At 42.0% G+C, this 17449-nt stretch overlaps 1 protein-coding gene across 1 annotated transcript; it reads left to right on the top strand.

Moving 5' to 3' along the window:
• The first annotated feature begins 2459 nt into the window (after window positions 1–2459).
• ccdc69 (coiled-coil domain containing 69) lies at window positions 2460–16433 on the top strand. Its single transcript, XM_035161859.2, has 9 exons — window positions 2460–2631; window positions 10604–10667; window positions 11958–12136; window positions 12542–12629; window positions 13471–13544; window positions 13778–13879; window positions 14085–14204; window positions 14294–14391; window positions 15036–16433. Exons 1-9 carry the CDS (start codon window positions 2611–2613, stop codon window positions 15202–15204), a joined length of 915 nt encoding a protein of 304 aa, XP_035017750.1. The 5' UTR covers window positions 2460–2610; the 3' UTR covers window positions 15205–16433.
• Window positions 16434–17449: the final 1016 nt, after the last annotated feature.

Genomic DNA, 17449 nt, shown 5'->3' with positions numbered 1-17449 from the left:
ACACACATACACACACACTCACTCACACTCAGGTATGTACTGTATGCTCTCACACTCATTCATGCACACAGACACACACCCTTTCTTTTATTGCCACACAAGTTGTTCTATTCATACATGCACAGATCATAAAGACACACACACGGACCAGTTCCTGTGTGGAATGTGGTTGTGTGTATTCTTGGCGTGTTGTCGTCTGACGGCAGCAGAAACAGTTTCCATCCGACAGCAGCTGCTTCACTTTCTGTCCGACAGACGTCAGCTCGGACACCTGACCCCCCACACCTGACCTCCACCACAGCCCCCTCACCTGACGAACACAGCCCCCCTCACCTGATGAACACAGCCCCCACCTGTCTACCTCCACCAGGGCACCACAGCCCCCACCTGACCTCCAGCAGCTACACCACAGCCCCCACCTGACGCCACAGCCCCCCCACCTGACGACCTCCACCCCTGAATGATTTGAAGTAATGAGCCAGTGTCAGTGTGGTGTTCCTAATAAAGTGCTCAGGGAGTGAAACAGACCTTTATATAAACATGCAGAATTTGAATTTGATCTGGGATTAGATTCAAAATCTATTTTGATGTTTCAGATCTTTATTAACATCTGATTTTGAATCTGTTTATGTAAATCACATCATGAATTTAATCGTTGTTAATTTAACAGAGCGTCACTTGGTCTGAAAACATTAACGACCTAAACGTCCTGATCCACTTAACAGCTTCGTGCTGATTGGCTGATTCACCTGCACACAGAGCTCACCTGCCAGTGTTAATCTGATCCGATTTACACACACACACACACACACACACACACACACACACACACGCACACACACACACACACACACACACACAGATTAAACACGGACAGGGAACAGGTAGATCACCATGGTTACCTGACAGGTGACCAATCAGAGGCCTGGAGGAACTGAGTCATCGCTCCACAGGACTCGTGGTCGAGTCACTAAACCTCGAGTCCAGACGTGGTGACAGTTTCTGGCCTCTAGGAGGCAGGTGTCCTGGTCTGTCGTCACCATGGTTACCATTATGAGGTTTAGTTATGTTTAGACACAAAAACTTTGACAGCGGCCATTTTGAATTTAATTTGATTCCCTAACCCACACCAAGGCAATTTCCTGTATGTGTAAATATACTTGGTAATTAAAAGAATTCTGATTCTGATTCTGATAAAGATGAGAAAGTTACTCAGCAGTAAATACAAATAATAAATAAACATATGCACATTATTCTGTGAGAGAATGTTAGACACAAAGAATACTTTTACTTTGATACAGGTCATGTAACAGAGTAATACATATATTAGTAGTAGTATTTATGATCTGTGGTGTTGTTATATCTCTTCAGAGCTGAACTGTAACTCGGCAACAGATCCATCCGGGATGCGAACAACATTATTTAAGCCAGAAGACGGTAAAGTAAACACATTATATATAAATGATTTAATAAAACAACTTTATCCATGTTGCTTTAGTCATGACGAAGAAATTACTGAAGCAAACATTGAAAATAAATCCCATAGTTCTGTGTCTGGACCAATCAGGAGCAGTCTGTGACTAATCAGCTGTTAAAGGTTCCAAACTTCGTCACATCCGGGACTTGTCCCATTTAAAGTGTTTAAAACGAGCAACCACGTGGTTTTACAGAGGTTTTGTAACTTCACAGCTTCTCTCGACATTACGGTAAAGGTTCAAATCACAGACAATAGATCCTCACTGCGCATGTGTGAGAGGCTGCTGCCTTCAGGTACTGCGGGAAAATACAGAGATTCTTCTGATTCGCGTGTAAATATGAATGTTTAATGATTGTAAACTTTACACTCTGTGATTTGAATAATAAACGAATGTATGAACTGACAATGTTGTTTTACTTCTGCGTTTTATTTGATTTGTTGTCAGGATTCTTCATGTCACGAGCTTCTGTGATTACCTGAGTGTTTTCCACACTTCTGCACAACTTGGTACAAAGACCTATAACAGCATTATTTTTTTATTATTATTATTATTATTATTATTATTATTATTATTATTATTATATGTTAATCAAATCTTATCATTTACTTCTTAAATTGATTTAATTCTGAATTGATGTATATTTAATTTCATATTATTTTCCCTCATGTGATACAACAATAACTGTGAATTGTTTAAATTAAGTAATTTGTTGATTTTTGTGTATTTGTGACTATTACATTTATTTCCATTTTGTTTTGTGTATGTAATGTAATGTTTTCATTCGTGTACAGAACTAAGCCAATGATTCGGTTCACTTTCATTTATTCAATCGCAATTATTACTTTTATTTCATTATTGTTTAACTATTTAACTCAGCAAATCACTTCCTTTTAAATTAACCTTATAACCGAACTGAGCGTCCCTGAACGCAGCACGGGGAAGCCCCGCCCCCTGCTGCAGGCGGCTGTAGCGGTGCGTTCAAGGACTTTTTTTCTGTTTGAAAGTTGTCAACAGAAGAAGAAGAAGTGAAGAGGAGGAAGAGGAAGAGGAGGAGGTGAAGAAGCAGTGAAGAAGAAAGAGGAGCAGCAGCAGCAGCGGAGCGTGTGAGCAGCTTCTCGCCGGAGGAGGAGTGATGGGCTGCGGCCACAGTAAGGTGAGCAGCGGCCTGAGGGGCGCGGGGAGCCGGTGTGTGTGTGTGTGTGTCGGGCCTGGAGCCGCTGGAGGGTCCGGAGGTTCAGCGGCTCTCTGAGCAGCAGGAGGCCGAAACAGGCTGCTGCTGCTCGGCCTCTGAACCTGGACCCGTCCGGCCTCATGGAGCTCGTTCCTCTTCTTTACAGGTTCAAAGTGGCGCCAAAGAAAAACGCGGTCGTTTTTGTGAACATCTGTTTTTAATCATGTTTGAATGTTGATGATGTTTTTAAAGAAAATCTCAGATATTCATTATTATTCATGTTTAAAATCCTCCGGATGTGAATCAAAGTTCATTAGTGACGTTTATGGATCATTTTATATCTTTAATGTGCATTTTATTTTGATAATGTGACTAATAACGTTCTATTGTGACTGTAGTGTGTGTGTGTGTGTGTGTGTGTGTGTGTGTGTGTGTGTGTGTGTGTGTGTGGTATTCATGGCTGTTATTCTCTGTGTATCTACAGTATGACCGTGTGTTGTAGTTGTGTGTTGTTGTGTATCTACAGTATGACTGTGTGTTGTAGTTGTGTGGTGTAGTTGTGTGTTGTTGTGTATCTACAGTATGACTGTGTGTTGTAGTTGTGTGTTGTTGTGTATCTACAGTATGACTGTGTGGTGTAGTTGTGTGTTGTGTATCTACAGTATGACTGTGTGTTGTAGTTGTGTGTTGTTGTGTATCTACAGTATGACTGTGTGTTGTAGTTGTGTGTTGTTGTGTATCTACAGTATGACTGCGTGTTGTAGTTGTGTGTTGTTGTGTATCTACAGTATGACTGCGTGGTGTAGTTGTGTGTTGTTGTGTATCTACAGTATGACTGTGTGTTGTAGTTGTGTGTTGTTGTGTATCTACAGTATGACTGTGTGTTGTAGTTGTGTGGTGTAGTTGTGTGTTGTTGTGTATCTACAGTATGACTGCGTGTTGTAGTTGTTGTGTTGTAGTTGTGTGTTGTTGTGTATCTACAGTATGACTGTGTGGTGTAGTTGTGTGTTGTTGTGTATCTACAGTATGACTGTGTGTTGTAGTTGTGTGTTGTCATTGTGTGTCAGCTGTGTGTTGTGTGTCAGCTGTTGTCGTCCTCACTTCTTGATAGACCTGAGCCAGCAGCCGAGGCCCCCTTGTGGCTCAGCAGGTTCCTAACGGAGGATTTCTGAATAATCTGATAATAATCTGAATCGTATTAAATCCATTGTTGCAGCTGAACTCTGCACTGTGTGGTGCAGACATCATTAAGTGTCTGATATGTTAAGAAGCATTTATATAAACTGTTAAACTCTGAACATTCCACCTGAAAAGCACCTATTGCCTTGGTTTCTATAATAACTATAGTACATGATGGAGATATAATAACCCTCAAAGGATGAGAGCTTTAGATAATAGAAGGATGGAGGATCTGACTTTCCTCTGTTTCAGTCACTGTGTTGATAGTTGCTGCCGAACCCGTTCACTGCTTTTATTCTGAAACCCATGTGAACAAGATCTAAATAATAAGAACTGAACCTGCCTCCAGAGATGAAGCCTGAAAGTCTCAGAGACCAGCGCCGCCATCTTGAGCCCATTACAGAACCTGGACTCATGGAGACCATGGGGTGGAGCCGCATTAGTGAGGTCCCACCCACACATAAGCTCCACCAATCAGGAGTCAGTCTCAGCTGTCAATCATCACGTTTGTTTTTACATCATCAAATAACTGATTCAAACCAAACTGATCAGAAACACTTGAACAAACCTCAGTGAGATGAGAACGACCTGAAATGACAGAAACATCTTTACAAACTTTTATTTAATGTTTACTTTGAGTTTTTAGTTTGGTTCACGTCCCATCTGCTAACATGGAGGTTCTTTGGTGCTTTCATTAAAATGTCCTGGACCTCGGGTCTTTCATCAGAAGGAGAACAGAAGCTGAGCAGTTTTAAAAGCTGTTACATAACCTGAAATCCAGTAAATCTTCCATTAGCTCAGTCAGAGGTCAGTGAGGTCAGTGAGGCCGGCAGCCACCGAAACAATAGATTTAATCCTGCTGTGATAACACACCTGAGCACCGCACACCTGAGCACCACACACCTGAGCACCACACACACACACCACCTGAGCACCACACCTGAGCACCACACACACCTGAGCACCACACACATGAGCACCACACACACTGAGCACCACACACCTGAGCACCACACACACCTGAGCACCACACACACACACATGAGCACCACACACACCTCTGAGTTCTTCTGGTCTTAAAATGTAAAGTGAGGATTTCACAGGAAATCATCTTTAAACTCAACTTGAACCTGACTTCTTCCTGTGAAGCTTTTCAAAATGATTTAAATTAAAACTAGTCACTGAAGGTCTTTATATACGTTATGTTCTTTCTATACACTCACTGAAGGTCTTTATATACGTCATGTTCTTTCTATACACTTACTGAAGGTCTTTATATACGTCATGTTCTTTCTATACACTTACTGAAGGTCTTTATATACGTCATGTTCTTTCTATACACTCACTGATGGTCTTTATATACGTCATGTTCTTTCTATACACTTACTGAAGGTCTTTATATACGTCATGTTCTTTCTATACACTCACTGAGCGTCTCCCTGTAAACAAGTTGTGTCACTAATCAATGTCGTCCTTTGATCTGTAACAATCAGGACTTTGATAAGTTATCAGACGTCTGGGTGGGATCTGGGCTCGGTGACATCATCGCGACCTGTTTTTTAAAGTCTGATTAAAAACAGACGTATTTGCGTCGTCATGGTTTCACGCCTGCAGAGGTCATGAGGTCATGAGGTGCTCCTCGCTCGTCCCTCTCTCTCTCGCTCCGACGGGCTGACATCACCGTGAGGGATTCAGGGCAGCATGTCATATTTTGCCGTTGCCGTGGTAACGTAAATACATTGTGAATTCAGCTTTCAGATAAAGAGTCACATGGAGGTCTGAGGCCCTCGGGATCTGGGCTCCGGGCCGATGAGAGAACGTCACATGATGTTTTCTGCTGCTCAGACTCTTCTGGAAACTGAGGGAGAGATCTCAGCTGCTCAGGTGTTTTTATTTCTCTCACCTGAGGAACCTGAAGAACCAGAGGAACCTCATTTATGTGTCAACATCTACATCTTGAATTCATAGACTGTAAATAAAGATGGACGACACGACGACTCCCAAAAGGGAAGCCAAACAATCTGTGTCTTTGTCTGGGGTCTGGCTGCAGATCACAAACCATCCTCCTCCATGTCAGCAGATGGGACATGGAGCACACTACTTTGTGCTTTACTTAAACACTAAAGGTCAAATGTTTCAAACAGACAAGTAGAAACAGTTCAAGCAGAATTCAGTTATTTGACTTTTTTACTTTGTGGAAAACTTTAACCTCATCAGACCTTGTGACCTCGGAGGTGAGGTGAGAAAAGAGCTGAAGAACAGACAACAGGTCCTTTTAGTCCTGAAGACGTTCAGATTCCTTCAGGCTTCATCCACACGCTCAGGGTCGACGTCATCGTTTCCAAACTTCTCACTTTCTGCTCGTTCAGACTAAAACGCAGACACAGAGTTTCCAAACTTCTCCTTTTTGGCAGCTCGAAAACTTCAGAGTAGTTTGAAGACGTATCTGGAGCAGAGATGAGTTTTCACACAAATAAGTAGTCGTGTGGATTCAGGTGGATTTTAGAGTTAGTTGTTGTGGAGCAGCAGTGAGGGATGATGGGAGTTGTAGTCTTCATCATGAGTTAGTTGTTGTGGAGCAGCAGTGAGGGATGATGGGAGTTGTAGTCTTCATCATGAGTTAGTTGTTGTGGAGCAGCAGTGAGGGATGATGGGAGTTGTAGTCTTCATCATGAGTTAGTTGTTGTGGAGCAGCAGTGAGGGATGATGGGAGTTGTAGTCTTCATCATGAGTTAGTTGTTGTGGAGCAGCAGTGAGGGATGATGGGAGTTGTAGTCTTCATCATGAGTTAGTTGTGGAGCAGCAGTGAGGGATGATGGGAGTTGTAGTCTTCATCATGAGTTAGTTGTTGTGGAGCAGCAGTGAGGGATGATGGGAGTTGTAGTCTTCATCATGAGTTAGTTGTTGTGGAGCAGCAGTGAGGGATGATGGGAGTTGTAGTCTTCATCATGAGTTAGTTGTGTTGAAGCAGTGAGGGATGATGGGAGTTGTAGTCTTCATCATGAGTTAGTTGTTGTGGAGCAGCAGTGAGGGATGATGGGAGTTGTAGTCTTCATCATGAGTTAGTTGTTGTGCAGCAGCAGTGAGGGATGATGGGAGTTGTAGTCTTCATCATGAGTTAGTTGTTGTGGAGCAGCAGTGAGGGATGATGGGAGTTGTAGTCTTCATCATGAGTTAGTTGTGTTGAGCAGCAGTGAGGGATGATGGGAGTTGTAGTCTTCATCATGAGTTAGTTGTTGTGGAGCAGCAGTGAGGGATGATGGGAGTTGTAGTCTTCATCATGAGTTAGTTGTTGTGGAGCAGCAGTGAGGGATGATGGGAGTTGTAGTCTTCATCATGAGTTAGTTGTTGTGGAGCAGCAGTGAGGGATGATGGGAGTTGTAGTCTTCATCATGAGTTAGTTGTTGTGGAGCAGCAGTGAGGGATGATGGGAGTTGTAGTCTTCATCATGAGTTAGTTGTTGTGTTGAAGCAGTGAAGGATGATGGGAGTTGTAGTCTTCATGAGTTTAGAAGTTTTTTTTGAGGGAATATTTCAATTTTAAATTCGTTGAGGAAAATCACATTTGGATATTTTCTTATGGCCCCCCCCCCCCGACTCCAATGAGAGTTTCTGTCTTTAACGGACTCATAATTCTTCAAAGGGAGAAAGAATAAAGAGAATCTAAAACCATGCATCGAATCACACCCCAGCAGCTGTTTCTCCATAGTTTCTATTTAATGACGTGACTCTGAAATGTTTCCTTATCTTATCTACTTTTTCTCCCCGTTAGAGACGAAGCGGTTCAAGCTACAGTTGAATGTTTGGAATTTTTTGTCTGCTGGAAGGACGTGAGACATTTGACACGTCAGATAAAGAGTTGGAGCTGCCGTTCGTCTCCGTGTGTGAGTTGAACCTCAGATTCTTCACAGGGCGCTGAATCTCGACCCTTCACTGCTAGTCCCAGAATATTTAAAACACTCGCAGCTCAAGAAGAAAAAGAAAAGACGGAGATGGAACTAAAATCAAAGCAGAATAAAACTGAGGATGAGGTTTGAGGTCAAAGTCATAAAGTTTAAAGCCTGAAGCGTCTCACATACAGTTCCACTTTATTCTGTTGTGCTGCGGCTTCTCAGAGGATGAAAACACTCATTAGTGCAGAATCATGTTTGTTACTCACACGGTCGTAAAGCGACACACACACACACACACACACACACACACACACACACACACACACACACACACACTGCAAACAGGAGCTGATCAGTCAGTTCAGCTGCTTTTATTTTGACAGTTTGAACCTGCACATGATCCTGAACAGACTGATTTGAGACCAGATTTCTTCTCTGTCATTGTGTCTGTGGAGGTGCGGTCGTCTCTCGATGTTCACGCTCTCGTCTCCTCTCGCCAGGGGAAAGGTCAGAGGTCACCTTGGTTCAGCTCGGACCATGTGAATGTGCTGTTTGACCAACAGAGACACTGGAGTCGTGTGTGTGTGTGTGTGTGGTGTGTGTGGTGTGTGTGTGTGTGTGTGTGTGTGTGTGTGTGTGTGTGTGTGTGTGTGTGTGTGTGTGTGTGTGTGTGTGTGTGTGTGTGTGTGTGTGTGTGTGTGTGTGTTAATGGAGAACTTGTGGTGATGTGTCATCATCCTGTGTGGAACGTAATGAGTATGACATCACATCCTGTGGTTGAAGCCTGGTTCTTTGTCCTTATGATTGTTTTAGCTCTGATTGTGTGGCTGTGTTTGTGTCACCATCTTTTTCAGTTAAACATAATTTATTTGTTAAGAATTTGTGATTTAAGTTTTTCAGTTAATTTCACCATCACTCACACAGGAAACCTGTTGCTCCTCAGCTCCTCCCACTCTGGTTTGAGTCAGCCAATGAGGTGATTTATGTGACGCCTGTGAAACATCTGCAGAAAGTAAATCTGCTCGGGCTGCAGTCAGGTGAAGTGTTGAACAAACACACGAGAGGAGCCTCTGCTGTGATTTACTGCCTTTTTAAAAACGAGGGCCCCTGTGATGCCTGAAGGGACACATGCTTCTACTCCCCCGACAACTCGCTGCTGACAACATCCCACCAGGAGTCTGACGTCTCCTCCCAGAGTCGTGTTTAACCAGAGAGATTTATTGTTTCAGCTCCAAGTAGAAATAAAGTCGGTGTCCAGTTTATAAGTGTTTATACACTGTGTGTGTGTGTGTGTGTGTGTGTGTGTGTGTGTGTGTGTGTGGTGAGGTGTGTGTGTCAGGGTGTGATTGTTTGGCTTCACTGCTGTAGCACTGAGTGGATGTGAGGCAACACTCTAAGCATTTCAATGTGTTTGGTCGATGCTTGTGCACAAACAACGTGGCCGAGCATTTGTGGAACACGTGTGAGTGAAAAACCAGAATCTGATTAATGACAATTTAGATTGATCCATTTTTAAATCCTGAAACTTCATTTCTCACTTTACATCTTGTTTTTTTTAGTTTCAATATTTATGTGTCAATTCATGTGAATTCAAGGACGACTTGACAGTTTTAAAAGCTGAAGCCAAAGCCTCTTGAGGTCCCGCCCACACACATGCTCAACCAATCAGGAGTCAGTCTCAGCTGTCAATCATCACGTCTCAGCCTGTTTTTATATCATCAAATAACTGATTCAAACCAAACTGATCAGAAACACTTGAACAAACATCAGTGAGATAAGAACGAGCTGAAACGACAGAAACATCTTTACAAACATTTATTTAACGTCCACTTAGATCTGTTTAGTTTGGTTCATGTCCCATCTGCTAACATGGAGGAGGTTAATGACCTATACTGCAGTCAGCCAGCAGGGGGCGATCTATATGATTTGGTTTCTCCTCTGGGAGCTGTGATGTCGTCCATCTTAATTCACAGTCGATGGTTGAACAGAATTAAATTTCATGTCACTCAGAGGATGAAGCTACTGAAACTTTTTTTGTTTTGGACATTTTAAGTTTTTGATTTAATAATTGAGATAAAACGTGGCCTGTTGTTGTGGAGGAGGAACGCTGGTCTGTGATCAGCAGCGTGAACAGACAGTCGCCTGTTGTCAGTCGTTATGTAACGTTCACAGTGAAAGTTACAGCGTCAGTCATGTGGAGACTAATGAGAGAGAAGCTGGCAGCTCCGAGTCCGACCTCCATCAGCAGCTTTCATAACAAACCTCTACGCTGTAAAACCAGACCTGAACCAGGACTCTGCTGGTGAGGGGGGGGGGGCCTCTCAGGGGCCACACGGGTAGAACAACAACGCCAGGCTCGCTTCCTCCCGGCAGCGCCTGCTTCATGTTCCTGTCAGACGTGACTTTATCAGGATCATTGTTATTGGAGAGACTCTGACCTGGGAAACTAATGTTTGTCCTGATGTGACGTCAAATACAAAAACAAGTCTCTGAATCAGAGACTTGTGTCGTTTTAGTTTGAAAACTCTGGGTTTGTGTTTCAGTCTGAACAGTTTCTGTTACTAAGCAACCAACTGCAGAGGAGACAATCTACTTCCTGTTTACACCACATGACCAGTGTAGGTGACCGGTCATGTGACGTGTGTGTGTTGAGGTGTGTAAGTGTTGATGGAATAATTCATCTGGATGGAGGTGGTTTCCGTTTTAAAGTAAAAGCTCAGTGTGGGCGGAGCCTCTGAGTCCACGCTGAGAAGTGTGTATGAATATGAATTATAATTTTAGAAGAAGATGACAAACTGATTGTCATTTCTCCGCCTGCTCTTCATGTTTGTTGATGACTGAAACGTTCTTTCCTTCTTCTTCTTCTCTTCCTGTCGTTATCAGAAGAAAAGCAAAGGCAAGAGTGGAGAGAAGAGCCAGAAACTCAAGAGCGGCCGAGATGACGGAGGTGAGTTTCATATGTTTATCAGTGAGAGACGGTGGCTGTTCTCTTTCTCATCACGCCCTCACTTCCTGTTTTCTGAAACCTGGGTGGAGGTTTGACTTCACTGCGTTCACCACATCAGCACATTATTTATAGAATGTGAAGCTTCTCTTGGTTATTGAGGATGTTCTCAGGATAGTTTTGGTTTTCATTAAGAAGGTTCTAGAGGTTCTTTAGGTTCATCTGCAGGTTTTTAAAAGGTTCCCCTGAGGTTCTCTGGACAGATTAAGTCATTAAGAAGGTTCTAGAGTTACATTCAGGTTGTTCTGATCCTGTTCAGAGGTTGTAGTCGTCAGTGAGGAGCTTCTGGTTTTTTTAGGGTCAGACAATAAATTAGAGTTTCATATCACGTGTGAAGCTTCACATGTAAACTGTAGAACATCACGTCAGCGTCAGCCCCTCATGTGTAAACAACACAAACAATAACACCTCGTGTTAATCAGACAGAATATTAACGAATCACTTCTTACATTCCATCATGTTTTATCTTCTTTATGTTCACACACTGAGTCTCTTCCTCCTGAACAACTCTTTGTTTCTGGGTTTAAACTCAATTCATCGTCAGACTGTTTCCACCTGAACGTCAATCATGACAAAAGAAACTGTTCAGTTCTTCTCTAATCATAAAGTATTTTATTAAAACAAACATTTCAAACTTCCACTGAGTCACAGCACGTTTTTGATGCTAAATTGTTTTATAATTCACTAATTGACAGATTCATCATAATTACCATCGTTAAGTTTGTGCGTGTGTACATTTCTTATCTTGGCAGTGAACACAAACTTTGGTTCAAACCACTGAGGACATCTTCTCTGGTCCTCACAACTATAGAAAGTGTGTGTGATCATGTTTCAACACGTCGATGATGTAACTGCCAAGTTGAAATTTAATTACAGTCACAAACACTTCCTGAACAACGTGTGTGTGTGTGTGTGTGTGACAGATTGTTGATCTGTTTTCTAAGTTTCCATGACGATGACATCATATCTTTGTGCAGTTTTGTGTTAACCCCTGAAGAGACAGAAATGAAACAAACTTTTTAATATGAAATCACCTTTAACTTAAAATTCACGATATGTAAAGATGTTGATGATTAATCAATATCAATTAATTGCTGTAAATAGTTAAATCGATTCACTAAATATGCTGCAGTTTTCAGTAGTACCCGACTGTGCCACTAGGCGGTGCCTCTCCCTGTTGATCACTTACTCGTGTGTTTGAATCCACGTCTGCGTGTGATTGGTTGTTTGCAGGTAAAAGTGCGTCCAGTGAGCAGGACGTCTTCCTGGAGAAGCAGCTGGAGCGCTTCGAGTGGCAGCTGAGGATTCTAAAGGAAGTGCTCTTGGCCAATGGGAACCCGGAGAGGGCGGAGCTTCTGAAAGACCACGCCGACGTAGACGTGTGCGCCCTCGTCCTGAGCATCCTCGACAAGGTGACTGACTGCAACTGCTCATGTTCATTATTGGTCAGTTATTTGTTCTATATAACGTCCACAATGAGAGAAGAACCAAGGAAACGGCTTTTGTTCGACCAAACGAAATAAATGATCTTGTTTCATTTGGAGAAATTAAACATTGAATCATTTAATTTCTTTTATGTGTGAAAATGTAGAAACAAAACAAGTTTAACTTCATGTGACAAAGAAAAGCATCAAATTGTCTGATCCCACAGATTATTTTGCTTTGTCATCAATTAAAATGATCAATTATCAATAATTTATTGATTCATTGCAGCGTTTCGAGTTGTGTTCAGATGATTTATTTACAGTTTTTTAAATCGCTCTGTGCTGCTGGTTTTTAACAAACTGAATCTGGTCTCGTCTGATGTGATTTTTCAGGTGAAAACGGAGACGACGGCCGATTTAAACGTTTTTCACGAACAGAAAAGTCAAAGTTCGACTGAGGAGCATGAGCGACACGTGGAAGGTAACGTTCTAAAGTTTACTTCTAAAGGGAACATGAACAAAACTTGTTTTTCATTCGTTTCATTTCCTGTAAAAACGCATGTTATATAAGTTCACATTTATTTTTCTTTGGTCAGTTTGTGATAAGACAGAAAAGTGCTGTTGACCTTGAACGCAGCATTGAGCCGCGGCCTGTCTGACTGACACAGTACAAATGCTCTATAATTAGCATGTTGGCGCTAAGCTAACACGCTAATTATAGAGGAGCTGAGGTGATGAGTCGAATCGAGTCGTGACAGTTTAGAGCTGAGCTGCAAAAATATGAACATGAATATGAACCAGTGTCGTTGATCCAAACGTCAGCTGCTCTAATAAATATGAACTGAATATTTTGACTCTAAGATAAGAGATTTATTTACTTTAAATAGACACAGTCTGAACCTGAGCTGACTTTAAGTGACCTTTCCTCTGGCGCCACCCACAGGACAAACCTAACACCTAAATGCTGATGAAAAGAAAAAACAAAGTTTTCTGTGTTTTTTAATCGTCTAATGTTTAATGAAGTTTTTCAGACCAAATGGAATCAACATGAAAACAAAAAGTTTTCTCCTTTAAATCGTCTGTATATTTAACTTCACCTTGTGTGTGTATTTAAGTAGGTGTGTGATAATTGTGGTATTTACACACACACACACACACACACACACACACACACACACACACACACACACACACACACACACACACACACACACACACACACACACACACACACACACACACACACACACACACACACACACACACACACACACACAGTAACCACTGCACCACCTGTTCTCTACATGTGATGTTCTCTGCAGATCTGCACAAGAGACACGAACAAGAGAAAAATCAACTGACGGAAAAGTTTCAAGTGGCTGAAAACGTCCTGAAGGTGAAAGAGATTCTGTTTGTGTCAAATACAGTCAATTTATTATTAATATTATTATTATTATAAACAAAACTTCCAACAAACTAGATTCATGAACCCGTCACCTGACACCACCTGGAGGACACAAAGGAAACTGCAGCATCAGTTCAGACCTGATGTGATTTTCCTGTGTCACAGTTGCATATTAGTATATTAATGTATATTATATATTGATACTCACGAGTTTTGTGCTTCAGGGGGAAGTGGAGGAGCTGAGAGCAGAGCTGCAGGTTTACAACGAGCTGAAGAAGCGAGCTGAAGATTCCACGTTTAATAAAGACCTGCAGAGAAATATTCAGGTGAGTGTCGGGTTTATTTCTCCTGCTCATCAAATCTAATCAGGTTCAGATTTAAATCAAATACAATGAGAAGTAATAAAACTCAAAGATCTGTAGAATCCAGAAGAAGAGCTGAAAAAACCAACAGTGAATAAATGTCAAATACCCTGAAAATATTTCTACGTTGTCTGTGGTTCAGTGTCGATCTGTTCTCTGCTCCCTCCAGGCCCACGGCAGCCCAGGTGCATTCTGGGAGTCTGAGCAGGAGTCTCTGGTGTTCGTCATTGAGATGAAGAGCGAGCGTGTGCAGGAGCAGAGCAGGAAGCTGCAGCAGATGGAAGATCTGGTCGGTTCACTGTCGTTCACCCACTTCACTTTACCTCCTTTACCTTTTGTTTTTATGAAACTTGTTCATTTCCTCTCTTCTGTCGTCAGGTGGAGAAGAATCTGTCGTTAGAAGATCAGATCATCAACATCCTGCAGCAGAACGAGGATCTCAGAGTCCGGATCGACAACTGTCAGACTCTCACTCAGTACGTGATTCTCAAAGTAGAGTTAGATCGAACCGTGTTAACTGAAGGTCGGAGTCCTCGAGTGTGGCGCCACCTGCTGGATATTATCCAACTGCTGAAACTCTCACGTCCGGGTACAAAACAGAGAAATAAGCACTAAAGTAAAATGATGCTTTCAAAGTAAATCAAGTCAAGTAGTTTGAAATGAGTGAATGACTCATAATGTTGAACTTCAGAACACAGATCTCCTTCTGATCAACATCACATTTTCTAATATTCATCAACTTTTTAACAAGTTTCCCTGAATCTGAAAATACATTTATACTCAGGATCAAATAGTTTGATCCTTTAGATTCAAGTGAAAAACTCAAAGTTAGTCCAAACGTTAGTGACTTTAAACGACACTAACTGTTCTGCTGTTACTTTTTATTTCAGTTTGAATTTTTACTCTTGTTTTGTTTATAAGTTTCTATGAAGACAAGCAGCAAAGATTGAGGAAATAAAACGTCGCCTGTTTCTTATCTGAGATCAAATAAATCATCTGATCTCACAGAACCTAAATGATTTCATTCTGTAACCGGATCCTCAGGAGATCTGGATCCTGAAGGTTATTCCGTCTCTCTGACCCTGAACCACCATTTAAACCTGTGTTTATTGTTTTCCAGGCAGTTACTAAAGGAGCAGCATGAGCTGAAGGTGGCGCTGGAGAGGCAGGCGGCAGTGAACCAGAAGCTCTCTCAGGAAAAGGAGCAGCTGATGTTCAAGCTGAGACACAGAGACTCGTGTCCGACGCTGCACCTGCCCGTCATGGTGCACGAGATCGCTCCCAGATGACTCCATGGAGACAAAACCAGACTCGTAAAGATTCTCGAGCTAACGAGCCGTTTGTCTGGTTTCCTCAAACTGGGTGAGAGCTGCACATCCTACCATCCACCACCAGGTGGCGTGGTCCAGGTTTGAATCCACATCAGCTCGTTTAAAGTCTGAATACGTCTGTTTGTCTGTGAGCGGCTTCACCAGCGAGGACGGAGAACTCTCTGCCCCCTGCTGCCCCTGAGGCGCCATTACAGCTGCTGTTCTTCAGCCGACACACGGACTCGAAGATCCTGAGAAAAGACGTCAGGTCGTCTCCACTGATCTGTCGTCTGTTCCTCCAGCTTCTCACTTGTGAATGTGTCACATGTTGTAACGGTTGAAATGTTTTGTTAAAACCTGGAAGTGAAACAACTTTCAGATCCAACGCGGTCAGATCATGTTTTAATGCTGCTGATGAGTTCACAGTCTCAGAGACGTAACCTCCTCCTCGTCGAGAGCAGGTTCTGTAAAACTGGACGGTGTGACTGAGACCTTCTGGTCATCGGTTCCCTCAGCGCTGGTTAGTTCCCTCAGCGCTGGTTAGTTCCCTCAGCGCTGGTTAGTTCCCACTCATTTAATCCACTGTGTTTTTCTTTGACCTTTAGTCAGATGTTTTTTCGTGTTACGATCGACCGTCAGCGCCTGAGACAAAAAGAGACGTTGTGACATCATCAGGTTCTGCTGAGGCCGATTTGATAGAAATCCGTTTCTACAGAACTTTTCTAGAACTTTTAAAGAAACGTCTGATGCTTCTTCACGTTCTCCGAGTCTCCGAGAGAAGAGCGAACCTGAACCTTGAATCTTGTTCCTCATGAACTGTTTACAATCCTGATTCTCACCAGTCACATGTTGCCTTTAACAAGCTTGAGGACTTGATTTAGTTACTCTGTAAAAATGTGAAAATGTTTTTGACAGTTTATGGGATTTATGGGATGTGATGTTTGAAATTGCCAAAAAAAACCTTTGTCAGTGTTTTGACATTTTCTCCTTATGCACGAGCACTTTGACCAGTTTTCACCTGGAGTTTGTATCAGAGAGATTTTTCATGTTGTATAGTTTTGAACTTTTTCAGCTTCTTACTTGTAGAAAAGTATTTTATCTTTTTCTCGGTTGGTTTAAAGTCCAGCGGTTTGTTTTCGACGTGCCTCGGTACACTTTGTCATATCTGGTTGTTTTGGGCTTGAATAAATAAAAAACTGCAACTGAAACTCGTCACAAGTGTTAATTTCTTTACTCACAGGATGACATCACATCCTGTAAACATCTGAGTCATATCTGATAAACTTTGATGTTTCAACCCTTAATACACAGAACTATGATGTTTTTATAATAATTCATGTCTCACACTTATAACTTACTGTAGAAACAGCTTCCAGTCGACCACTCGCACCAAATCTGGACTTAAAACTCACTCAGGATGAACTCTTAACCTTTTCTGTCATGACTAGTTTGCAGATTGTTTACATTATTATTTATATTCTACTTTTATATTTTCCTGCGTGTTTACTTCTAACTACTTTACTGATGTCTTTTATTAAATTTTCCTCTTTGCTGCTGAAACACAGCAAATGTTGTAGAAACACTGAAATCTTGTTGCGTCTTGTTCGACCTCATCATGTCTCATCTCAGGATGAACTGGTGCGTCACTGGTTTCCTGCAGCTTCTTCCCTCAGACTGGGGCCGATTGTGGTGGCTTGATTGGAGACTTCCACTTTCAGATTATGTTTTATGACATTTTTATAATAACATTATGAAAGTCGGTTTTATGATTTTTATACTTTTGTATGAATTTCACCATTTTCTAACTTATTAAACAAGGACATTTTATTATTATACAATATTGAAATTGGTTGATATAGGATGATATTTAAAGCTACTTAAACAGCTGCTTCAGTTTGAAAGACTGATTGGACTAAATCATACACACAGTGTATGATTTATTATACTTTGATCCAGAAAAGGAGCCAAACAAATAGTTTCCCTGAAAGCAAACAGCCTGATGCTTCTCCTCTTCAGAATAAAGAGGTTTCAGATCCTGATGTGAACAAAGTTAAACTTCCTGTTCCTCCTCGGCTCTGACCAGGTTGTGCAGAAGGTTTCCTCCACTAGAGGGCAGCAGAGGACTAGAGGGTTTGAAGAGAACCGTGACCTTTGACCCATCTCCATCTTTTCTGTTTGACGACCAGCTGCTGATCAACTGGGATCAAATCAAAACAAGAAATAT

Source organism: Hippoglossus stenolepis, chromosome 7 (genome assembly GCF_022539355.2).
Source record: "Hippoglossus stenolepis isolate QCI-W04-F060 chromosome 7, HSTE1.2, whole genome shotgun sequence".
NCBI classification, from domain to species: Eukaryota; Metazoa; Chordata; class Actinopteri; order Pleuronectiformes; family Pleuronectidae; genus Hippoglossus; species Hippoglossus stenolepis.
The sequence above is the reverse complement of the archived record's forward strand: the minus strand, read 5'-3'. Positions and strand labels throughout refer to the sequence as shown.

Coding starts and splice junctions, on each gene's coding strand:
- ccdc69 (XM_035161859.2), top strand. CDS start 2,611: ATGGGCTGCGGCCACAGTAAG. Junction 12,137..12,541: donor TCCTGAGCATCCTCGACAAG/GTGACTGACTGC, acceptor GTGATTTTTCAG/GTGAAAACGGAGACGACGGC. Junction 13,545..13,777: donor TGGCTGAAAACGTCCTGAAG/GTGAAAGAGATT, acceptor TTTGTGCTTCAG/GGGGAAGTGGAGGAGCTGAG.